The sequence below is a fragment of the Pithys albifrons genome, chromosome 5, assembly GCF_047495875.1.
Source record: "Pithys albifrons albifrons isolate INPA30051 chromosome 5, PitAlb_v1, whole genome shotgun sequence".
Taxonomy (NCBI): domain Eukaryota; kingdom Metazoa; phylum Chordata; class Aves; order Passeriformes; family Thamnophilidae; genus Pithys; species Pithys albifrons.
Genome location: NC_092462.1, coordinates 69,517,708 through 69,529,236, shown reverse-complemented (window position 1 = coordinate 69,529,236; position 11,529 = coordinate 69,517,708). Strand labels below are relative to the sequence as shown.

The 11,529-nt window shown below is 37.7% G+C and overlaps 1 protein-coding gene across 1 annotated transcript; it reads right to left on the bottom strand.

Annotated features, from left to right (window-relative positions):
- Positions 1 to 4,642: 4,642 nt before the first annotated feature.
- Positions 4,643 to 11,073, bottom strand: SPON2 (spondin 2). Its single transcript, XM_071555247.1, has 6 exons — positions 10,991 to 11,073; positions 9,969 to 10,194; positions 9,383 to 9,606; positions 8,924 to 9,115; positions 7,740 to 7,914; positions 4,643 to 5,686 (listed from the first exon to the last, which is right to left on the bottom strand). The coding sequence occupies exons 2-6, from the start codon at positions 10,189 to 10,191 to the stop codon at positions 5,508 to 5,510; spliced, it is 993 nt and encodes a 330-aa protein (XP_071411348.1). The 5' UTR covers positions 10,192 to 10,194; positions 10,991 to 11,073; the 3' UTR covers positions 4,643 to 5,507.
- Between the last annotated feature and the right edge of the window lie 456 nt (positions 11,074 to 11,529).

Here is an 11,529-nt window from a genome sequence, read left to right as displayed (position 1 = left end):
CAGACCTATGTGTTTGCCTGATGACAAACTCATCTATGCCTCAAATGTTCCTTGTCCTATAAACCAAGTTCACTGTGTCTGAAAGCTTACCCTCAATTGCAGAGGATATGTGGGCATTTTGCAGCCGAGAGGACCCACCTGTTGGATCATTTCCCATAGAGAGGACCCATCATTCAGCTCAGTTTCTGTCTCACTACACTCCTGTTGAAGGCTCTGTAGTTTAAGCACAGACCCTGTGCAGCCCTGCCATGTTCCTCAGCAGCATTTGCAGGGAAATGGTTCACTGATGCCCTTGAATGTGTCCTTGGTGAACCTCTCGTTTGACTTCTGAGTTCTGTCATCTTGACTTCAGGGTGTGGGATGTGAGGCTGGCACACACACAGGCCCTTTATGTGGTACACAGTGCTACAGACAGGAAAACACCATTTCCTTAATGGAATTTTACCAGCCTTTATTTTGTTTAAAAAGGTGGAAGTTGGATTTTAGTTTATGTCTTATTTTTATATAGCTTTCAAATGCTCAGCTGCATAAGTTGAATCCTCAAAGCTATGCACACACCTAAGGATCATGTCTAGCCCTTTTCTCATATTTTGCAGTGCCTTCTTTGTATTTTGCTTTCAGTTACCTCATAAAATGTCCCAACTGCATGAGAACTCATATTTTCCTAGTGTCAAGGAAGAAGAGTGGAGTGGAATGCAATTTATCTTCAGTATCTGTAACCCAAATAAAAATTTTTAGGATGATAACTCTTACTGGATTATTTCACATCTGCAAAAGAAAAGCTGATTCATGTTTACTGTCCTTCACTGCACCTGCCATCTCTGTGTTGTCTCAGTGAAAAAGTGTCTGTGTAACACCAACACAGGCTTATAACCATCATGGGTTCAGTCCATTTCACAGTGTGAATTATCTTCACAGACGTTCTAGCACAAGTATTAGTCCATCCTCCAACAACACGCAACATCTCTATAATGATAGACATGTTGTCAAAAAGAACTGATTCCTGAAACATTAATTCATTGACTCCACGTGGCTAGAGACAGAGGGATAAAAATTGAAGCTTTTGGCCACTGACTCTGTAGGACTCTCAAGGGTGATATTAAGATTCCGTTACTATGTTAGCATTTATCCTTCAGAAATAATTTTAGATTATACACAGAATCTCATCATCTCATTGGACTTTTACCCTCTACTGCAGGAGGTTTTGTCTGTCATGCACCTTGGTAAATTCTCATGCCATACTTACACCTGCAAGAAGTATAGCTTTGTCTGCAGCTTGTGAGCTCCTTAAGCTATCATCTTTTTAGCTTTTTAATGACCATTTGAGGTTTCCAAAATCCTGAGTTCCAATGGTAGAACACAAGATATACAAGGAGAGACCACTCTATCCTTCACTCTGCCCAGACCCATTAGCTCAAGACAGATTCCTTCTGTACTTTTGGCTATCAGATGCTACCATAGTAGGGTTGCTGGACTTCAAACAGACAAAAATAATTCAACCTCCAGGTAATCAGGTTGTCATGCAGCATATTGAGAGCTTTTTTGTCTCATGCATTCACGGCACCTGTCAATTGTCATGGACACATCTTCTGTCTACTGTGATCTGGCTGACTTCAGAATTGCTGTATCAAGTGTAAAATTTATTTCTTGAGCATGTTAAATATTTTCATGGAATAGTCTGAGTTACTTTATTGTGTTGGATCATTCATGATAGATCAGATATTCCCAATGTACTTCAATTACCTGAGAGTGGGAATGTAATGAAATGGAGCTTTTTGCCTTGAATACCATCAGCTACTGTGCTGGTTTAAAGGTGAACCAGCAGGGGAAATGAACTCACCACGAGAGAGATTATAAGTCAGACCTAAAATTTAATAATAATATTACAATAACAACACTGACACACAAGGGAGATTGCTTTCAACTCACAAAACCCCAGCAGTATAACCCAGTGTCCTGGGGCACAAACCCAAAGGGGTTTGTTTGCCCTTGTGCTGAGACCCCTGTGGTTCCCCCAAGTCCAGAGCAAAAGGAAAAGAAAAACCTGTTGGTGCAGGCAAGGGCTGTGGTCTGGGCGAGAGCGGTGATCTCCTCCTGTCAAGGTCCTGCTGCTGCTCTGGATCCGATGAGAGGTTCCCGAGGTCTTCTTACCCACCCCTTATGTACCCTCAGGGAGCTCTCAGTCCCTCCCCCTGGGCGGGGACTCACACAATGGGTGATTAACTCTGGGAGACAGGGGGTGTTGAGCTGTTGATGGCCCATTAGCAACTCCGCCCCCTCAGGCTGGGTGTGAAGTGATAATGGCTCCCTGGGCAGCTGCTGCTAATGGCCCATTGACCTTGGGGAATGAATAGAGGGGGTAGAATACACAGCTTTGATCACCCCCACACAGGGTTAGCTGGTCCCTCCTGCTGAACTAGGACAGCTACTCTCAGATCTTTTGTTTGCACACCATTTGTGGATTCTTCCAACCCAGAATATTCTGTGATTCCAGCCTGGCTTTGAACACTTCCAGGCATGGTACTTCCATAAGTTGTCTGGGCAACTTGTTCCAGTGCCGCATCACTCTCATAGTAAAGAATTTTTTTCCTAATATGTAATCTAAACCTGCTTTCTTTCTGTTTGAAGCCATTCCCCCATTGAAGACTGAGGAAGAAAGTTGTTGAGTACTTTAGGCTTCTCCTCATCCATGGTTACCGGTTTTCCAGCATTGTTTGTTGTGTGGGTACACCTTCTTTAGTCTTCCTTTTCTAGTTAGTTAACATACCTGTAGAAGCTGTTCTTGTTCTTTGTGGCCCTTGCCAGGTTCAGCCTTCCTTACATCGCTGCACAACCAAACTTAATCTCTACTCTTCCCAGGTTACCTGTCCTTGTTTCCACTGCCTGTGCATTTGCGTGCTTTTGTTTGACCATCAGGACTCTATTCAGCCAGGCTGGTCTCTTGCCTCCCTTGCCTGATTTCCTGCTCCTGGGGATTGCTTGTTTTTGCCCTCTATGGAAGAATTCCTTAAAGATCTGCCAGCTCTATTCTGCTCACTTATCCCTGAGGGCAGTTTCCTGTGGATCCTATTGACTGTCTCCTCGATGAGCTGGAAATTGCTCTCCTAAAGTTCAGTCTTGATCCTGGCAGCTCAGGCTGTCTCCAGTCTTGACGTCCCCAATTAACTCACGTATGTTGGTGACCATCAGGTCCAGGATCGCATCCCCTCTGGTAGAGCTGTCTATTACCTGGCTCAAGAAGTTCTTCCAATCTTTCATGTGCTCTCAGCTAACTGTCTGTAAATTCCTTAAGGTATTTGACAAGTTGTTATCAGTGTACCTTGTTCAATTATAGGATTTGAATTTGGTGTTGATTATTTTTGTAGGATCACAGTTTAATTCTGTGGTGACTTTCTTGCTGCTACACTTACCTTTAATGATGCCTTTCATTCTGCTCAGCATCAAAGCCGATTCTTTCTATGAAACATTCTTGAAAAAATTGTCTTTTCAAAGCCATTTCAAGCTTCCTCCCAAAGTGCTTTCTGAGATTAGCTTAACCCAGGTATTAATTTGCCTATTTCCTTCCCTATATCTCATGTATTTAGGACCACAACATCTTGGCTGCCAACCATCTGAAACACCAGGTGTAAGGGGAAAGGAAGGAAAAGATTGTCTGTGTTTCTTCCCAGTCCCCCAGATTTTTTAAGAGAATTCCAGCACTGCTGTAAGTAACAGCTACAAGGTCCTAGTAATATCCACACAGGGGTCATGTACCTCACTAACCAGTTTAATAAAGATATGTTATGAGAAATATGCTTTATCATCAGAAAGTGCTTCACTCTCTGTATCCATAGTCTTGCCAAGTAATAATTCCATCCTGGGATTTTCAAAAAGAATACCTGGAACTATTTATGGCCAAACATTTTACAACCACAAGGACATCCTTAAAGAATGTCATATGTACCAAGGTCTCCTGAATTCACAGCTTACAAAAAAATCCCATATCCAGGTAACTGGCTGGATAGGAAACTTCTGCTTTTAAAGGAAGCTGCAGTGAATATTCATGTATGTAAACACTCTTAAATAGCAAAGTTACGCATCACTGACTCGGGTTTCCTGAAGAGTGTTGGCCTCTTACGTATTCACTTCCCCTTTCTGCTCCACCACCCCCTCTCATCCTTTTCTCCTTCAGTGTCCTTTGGAAAACTTGGCTCCAGGAGTTTGAGTAAACCTGGGACTGCTCCACTCTCAAATCCTACCTTGTAGGACTGAAATCCTTTAAGGACATGAGGCATTTTCTTGGATTTGGCATATTCCTGAAAGAACCTACTCAATCAACTCTCCTGTTCAATATCTGCAGGGTATATCTGTAAAACCACAGTGTGTTGTGGAAGTTTTGTGTGCTGACTGTGAACTTATTCTACTGAATAAATATTATTCCAAAATTCTTTTCCTAGTTGGTAGCCACAACTCTTCATAAGCCATATGTTACATTCATTTTATAACAGTTATTTGAGCATTAAAACTTGCAGTCAGGAATGGTTTCTGACACATTGTGTTTTGTTACCATTATGTATACCTTAATTTTAGATACTATTAAAACTTGCTAAGTTTTCCCCATAAAAAGCTGTAAAATAGCAAATAACAAATACCAGGAAAGACATTTAAAGAAACATGGACACATTTACTGCATATATAAAGGTAATGATAATTTATGTTATAGTCAACAGCATTAACTTTGCGATAGTTGTCTCATGAGGGACACACACCAACAATCAGTTTTTGAATCTAAACTAACACGTTTAATTCAGTTTAGAAGTTTTCTACCAGTATCCACACTTCTAATTTTTTCTACTACTTTTGTTAGCCGAGTGTCCTCATGGCAGTAACTCTTCTCACTTTTGAGAAAAAAAAACAAACAAAAAAACAAACAGGAAAAGACATTTGCATATATTCATAAGTCTCAAGAGAAGTTTACTCAGTTCCACTATTGTCTTAACGACACTGCAAACATCTGGTCACTCTGACTTATGTAAGTAATTTCTGAAAAAATGCACATTAAACATGTTTAGAAAGACGAAAAAAATGCCAATAAATTATAAAAACATAATTTAGAGGAAAAAATTAATTTCTAGGTATAAATAGTTGTAGATAATCAACTTACAGTATTTAAGAGGTTATTGGTTTAGATTTTGTGATTGATTTTTATGCATGTGAAGTACAATATTTCCGAATGTCTTATTTTTTGCCACTAGAGGGTACTCCAAGAACTTACAGTGTATTTGTAGGAAGGATTTATTTGGGGATTTTGGAACTGTAAGTGATTGAGTATTGTTGTAATCCTAAACCTTAGGCATTTAACCCCCCAAAATCTTGATATTAAATAACAACTTTCAAAAACACTCTAATACAGCTTTTCATCAAAATAGTGCAGCACATCCAAATTCTACAGAACATTGATTGACATGTAGTTTAGATTTAACCTTATCCTACTTTTAAATTATCTAAATTATTATCTTTTCTTTATTTCAGATACAGTTTTCTGGTTCACAGGGTGTTTCTTCATCCAGATGTGGACAAGGCATTCCATTATTGGCAGGCTGAAGAAGCACAAAACGAGTTCTGATCTTGGTGCCCGTTTGCCTGCAGACACCTTTGCAGAGCCCCCAGGAAGACCACTGAGAAACCTCACAGTCCAGGGGTGTCTCTGCAATACACACAACGAAAAGGTAATGTCACATGGGGTTTTATTTGAGTCAAATACACAACTTGAAAACCATTAAGGAATTATGATCAAATAGCATCCTTTCTTATACAGAAAATACATATGATATTAATAAAATCCATATGTTGTCTTGTAAATAAAAAAAATGTCTGGTCTCAGCTCTAAGCTCGTGGACAATTATATTATTGCAGTCTAGAGCCTGTCTGAGGTATTATATCACTAGTGCAGTATACTAACTATTGGACTGAAAATACAGAATTCCTTTAAGAGAAAACTATGCTTAAAATAATTGTAGTCAAAAGATTGAATTAAAAAACGTTTCCAGTCAATTTTATACCTCGTTTGCCTATGCATGGCTTACTAAAAATGCTAGGATTAAAGCTTTTCTCTGGTTTATTTGGGTATATTGTTATTTCTGTGCAGGTAGCTATTGTTCCTATAGGTTTTCATATCAAATTCCATTTTAATTTTGTTGCAATTTGCTTCAGAAATAAAGTCCCATTTTTTATATTAAGTCATCTTGCTATTTTTTGGTGTGTGCACTGCTCTCCCTTTTGCCAAAAAAGATATTCTGTCAGTAGAAGTTTTTAGTTCTAAAAGGTATTCCTGTATAATTTGTTGCAACAAAAGAAGTTAGAAACTCTAGAGTGCTTTGCATAGTGCACGCTTCTATTGGAAATATTTCTCATTAAAAATACAGGGGAGTATTCCTTGGCAGGTTACATCAAAATATTGCTTGTCACAGGTAGTTGCATCAACTGCATGTTGGAGAATTTGTGAGTAAAATAGCTGTGCACAAAACCATCTTGAAATGCCACACTAAATGTGTGACACCTGGTAAAAATTTCTGGTATTGCAGTGAACTCACCACGTCTGTTGTCATCACTCATTCCTGTGTTTCTAGAAGGAATGAGGGACACAGCTTGACCTCTGGTAATTAAATCTACCCTTTTTATTCTGGAATACATTTTAAAGCAGGCTGATTTACTAGTTAATATACAATTACCTGGGAATTTGTGATTAAAAATTATTTTTGAAATACCATACTTCAAATGAATTGTTTTAAATTTATACCCTAAACAGGGCAAAAAGTTACTTTTTAGTGCTGTGGGAAAGACATATAACTGTAAGCAAGATACGTAACACTCACTTTGAATATGTCTTGTTTACTAATATAAGAACTTTAAACGACTATAAATTGATAAATACATTCCTTAAAGTATAAATTACTCATTAGCTGTGTAGAGAATGAGCTTTATTTTTGTGGTTGTGAGGTGTCCAGCACAGAGGTAGACCCATGAGGTATTCAGACATTCTGGAGAAGCTCTTGGAACATGACAACTCTTCTAGGAATACACTTTTCCCTCAGAGCAAATATTATGTTAACTGCACATTTGTTAATGCAGACGTTTGAAAATCACCCTTAAGACTGACTTGAGTCAGTAGTTTGCATGTCTTCCTACCTGTTCAAGGTTATTTCCTAATGTTTTTAAGAACATGAAAATGAGAGAGAACCTGATTTTTGTTGTCAGGATTTATATTTCTATCACAAATATGTCCAAACCAGTTGAATTAAATCAATTTTTATTGCACATAACTGTCAAGCCCTGTGACCTAGAAAGAGAGAACAATAATAGTTCTTGGCTTCATCATCATGTAAAAACTTAAGGATGAATATTTACTTCAAAGTTGCAAAGAGTTTGGGAACTCTGATTCTGATCAAGTGTCGTTTGTTTCTCATAAAATTCACTGATCTCTGCTAATAAAAAGGCTTGAGTAGCTCTTACTGTGGATGCAACCCAACCCTTTGAACCATCGCTCAAATATGCAATCCCTTCCTTTTTCCTTCAGGAATTCTCTTTTATGTCAACTGGCTTGTTTTATTTCCCATGTGTGAGTTGGAAACTATTCCTGTGCAGATAGGAGAATATTCTGCCTGATCACCTGTTTCATCCACATCACCTGCCAGATCTTCACATGTTTTTGAGTGAATGAAAATAACAGAATTGAGAACATCAACATACTAATCACTTACCTGAGACAGGGTCTATTACTTCATTGCTTTTGGCTGGAAGGTTAATAAAAGGTGCAGAAAGACCCAGCTGTCGTTTCTTTATTTTCACTATTGTTACTTGAGCAATAGGTGGCAAAATTTTGAGTTTGGGATAATAAAAGGAGTTTGCTGGGTGACTTGGAGAGGAGCAAGTGATCTGCAAAATAAAAAGGGCGATATTAAAGAAACAACATTATATTATTAAGAAGAGAACTGTAAAATCACGTTTATGCATCATGCTAATACTTTTTGGCAAGGGAATAGAGTATAGCCAGTTTCTGTGGACCTCAGTTCTCATAGCTATGCTGGTGGTTCCAGAATTTCTATGCAGTGCTTTGAGACAGGGACAATGGATTGCACCCACTTTGGATAGTGGACTGGGGGGAGGTACTGAAAACACAGGAATGTGTGCAAGGTTTGAGAGAAGAAAGAACTCGGTGTTATTATGAGTACAAGAGTATTAATTATTAGTTATGCTATAGCAGCTGTCATGTGGATATAGGAGGCCAAATGTATTGTCTTCCAGCTTCTCTGTTCCTTTTCTCATTACTCATTAGCACAGTATTTGTCTCTAGGAAAACTGACCTTAAAGTATTCAAACATTTGAATCAAAATCCCCCATTCCCTACCACTCTTACATGGCAAAAGCAAAGTATGAGGCATATATAGAGGATCAAATAAGCAAAAGAGATTGAAAGTGGGACCACTGGAATAGCAGTGAAGTTCTCTGCTTTCCTTTAGGTCATTTCCCTCAAATGCAACAGTTTCAGGTTTCAGCAGTGCTTTCAATTGAACTCCTCCTCACAACAGTGTTCACTAAGAATTTTCCTATTTAGATACATATTTAGTAATGCCAGGACTCTTGTGAGTATTTTTATTTTCCAGATGCTGTAAGGATTGTTAAATATCATCTAAAAATTGTTGTCTTTTGTGGAAAATAATTAAAATGTAGACACAGGTTTTCCTGAACCATCTGCATCTACTTAATTTCAAAAAAACAGAAAATAAAAGCCATAAGTTTATCAGCTGTGTAATAAATCCACATATAGAGAGCATCAGCACTCCCAAATACTAAAATCAGTTTCAAAGTTATAAAATAGTTATCTTTTAAAGGAAAGACTCAAAACACATTGGTATGAAGTGCTAAACTATGTACATACACCTACCTCTTTAACTGTCTCCTGTGGAATAGTGGCAAAGTTTGGGGAGGAAAATGTGAAACCACTATCAGTTCCAGCATCGTATGGATATAGATCTACTGATACTTCATCCATCCAGTGCTCTCCTTCACAGAGATTTAGGCTGTCAATACCCACAAACCAGTCAGGGCTTGGAACAATTCGCACAACAAATGAAACCTAATGAAACAAAATGAGCCATCAGGATTGCATCACTTATTTTGGAATGCTTCAGTCCTGCTTATAGTCGTTTTAACTCAAAATTTTTGAAATAATGTCATTATGCTCCTCTACTTTATAGAAACTGTACAGTGCTCCCTGCAATGTGTTAAGCTTTTTATTAACTCTGTGTATTATATTGTTCCTACAAGTGAGAACTCAAATATTTATTTTTGGGTGCTGGTGACATAAAATAAACTTTTGAAATGGATATGTATGTTTACTTACTAATGGATGTCTTGGATGAGCTTCTAATTCAGTAGAGGTTTGTCCTGTACCACTGGAAATTGCAGGAGCAGAGAAGATTCCATGTACACTCTGAATTTTCTCTCCAGCTTCTTCTATTTCTTTCATTAATCCCCATGCTTCACCCTTTTCAGCAAAATCACGTACACCATTGCTGGCATATTCATTTTTTTTCCACATGCTGTAGTCAGAACTATGAGTAACACCTATTTGAGTGAATACATGGCATGACATATAAGTCTGATTTACAATATCCCTATTTCTTCATTTTCTCTTTTTTATTTCTGAGGTCAAAAATATTACTATAAAATTGAGTGAACACTAAAATGTTTGGCTTATCACTGTTTGTTTCAGCTGCAGCCAATTGAAAACAGAAGTCAATTGAAAACAGTTGCAAGATTTTTGAAAATATTGTGGGTACTTCATTTTCTGAATTTCATTTTTAATAACTTTGCCTAGTTTTTCCTTTTTCATTTATCTTAAAATTGACTATTAAGAGGTAAAAAAAAAAAAGATCAGAGAGGTCAAGAGGTTTATCTGTTGTTCTAACTGTGCCCACTTCACTTACCCAGCAGGGATGACCACTGTGCTGGGGGCCTGTAGAGCGGGTACTGCTTGGGGAAAGCAGTCTGGCTCCATCTCCCTGTGAAGATTATCCTGTACTTAGCAAGTTCCTCTGCTGTGCAAAGAGAATCATCCCCCACAGGGAAGCTGCTGGCATAGCCCAGGAGAGTTACAAGTACTGTCCAGAGAACTTTACAGGAGCAGTAGACAAACATCAGGTTTTCCATTCCCTTCCACACAAAAAGAAAAAAATATCTGTTAGCCATATTAGTCACTCTAAACTCAAAAATTAATAACAGTTCCTCAATAAAATGTGATGTAGCATCAGATATAACCAAAAAGAAAGCAGATATCTGAAACACTAAACATTGTTATGCTTCTAAAAGCATTACTATAATGCTTTCAGATTTCTAATTTCCATGCCATATACTACAAATCTGTCACTTTACCTGAGACAAGTGTTTCTAATCAAAATAAAAATATCTTATCCTTGTCCATAGTACTACCTCTGAGAAAAATCTGTTTCTGATTTTCTTTTGAAATCTGATTAGAGTCACATCTTGATTTAATTAGGGTAGCAACTGTTTCTGTGGAAAACATTAATGGTATATTTATTCTTCTAAAGATTAAATTGCAGCTTACTTTGCCAAAAGAAATGATTTATTTTGAATTTTTGTTCTACAAAGGTTGTTTTATAGCATAACATTTAAATTCAAATGCATTTCATATTTATATAAATTACTTTGCTGTCATGACGTGGATTAAATATACATTGTAATTCCTTTGGATTGTCTACACTACACAGCTCTTAAAACCAATATTTTTTTAAGTTACTGTCATAGCTTGTGCAAATTTTGTTTTTAAATTAACATGCTAATTGCATCAGACTGTTGAACTCCAGCAATTGTTTAAAATAACAGGCTTAAAAACTGATTTTTAAATGTTTTTGTCCTTTGCAAAAACTATACAAACATAACAAAACCTCTAATAATATATTAATTTGTAAAAATAGCTGTGAATACTCACTAAATATTCCTCTGGAGCACTGGTGGTGGGAGAGCACCTGCTTTTGCTGGCAGCTGAGTTGGTCTGCAAGAGAAGACAGTAGGAGTCTTGCTATTTATGCCTGAAGAGGGTCCCTTTGGTCCAACAATTATTGCAATCCTTAGACTTTCCAGGTTTGCAAAAATCGTGCCATCTTCTTCTTTGCAATCCCTTTGGAAGGACTAGCAGAGATTTCCTGTCTGTCAACTGGTCTCAGGTTCCTTATCAGAAGACTGAGGTGCCGAAAAGACAAAATGCTTTTAAAAAATACAGTTCAAGTTTTCTGGTGCCTTTACAGCTCTCTGCTCTTATTAATGCCTCCAAGCTATACAAATGAACTGATTCCAACACTGAAATAGTTCTAGTGAATACACTTTAAATGAGAAACATGTTTTCTTGTAAGTTTTATTGTCTGACAGATGCTCCTTCCAAACATTTACAGAGAGCTTGCTCACTCTCACACACCATATGTATGTGTTCAAATAAAAGGGTGAGGCAGCTAAAAATGTCAAGAGGGGAAA

What these genes read in the sequence shown, in the direction of transcription:
- SPON2 (XM_071555247.1), bottom strand. Translation starts at nt 10,191, where the DNA reads ATGGAAAACCTGATGTTTGTCTACTGCTCCTGTAAAGTTCTCTGGACA. An exon ending in ACAGTGGTCATCCCTGCTGG is followed by an intron (nt 9,607 to 9,968) that starts GTAAGTGAAGTG and finishes TCACTCAAATAG; the next exon opens with GTGTTACTCATAGTTCTGAC. An exon ending in CTCATCCAAGACATCCATTA is followed by an intron (nt 9,116 to 9,382) that starts GTAAGTAAACAT and finishes TTGTTTCATTAG; the next exon opens with GTTTCATTTGTTGTGCGAAT.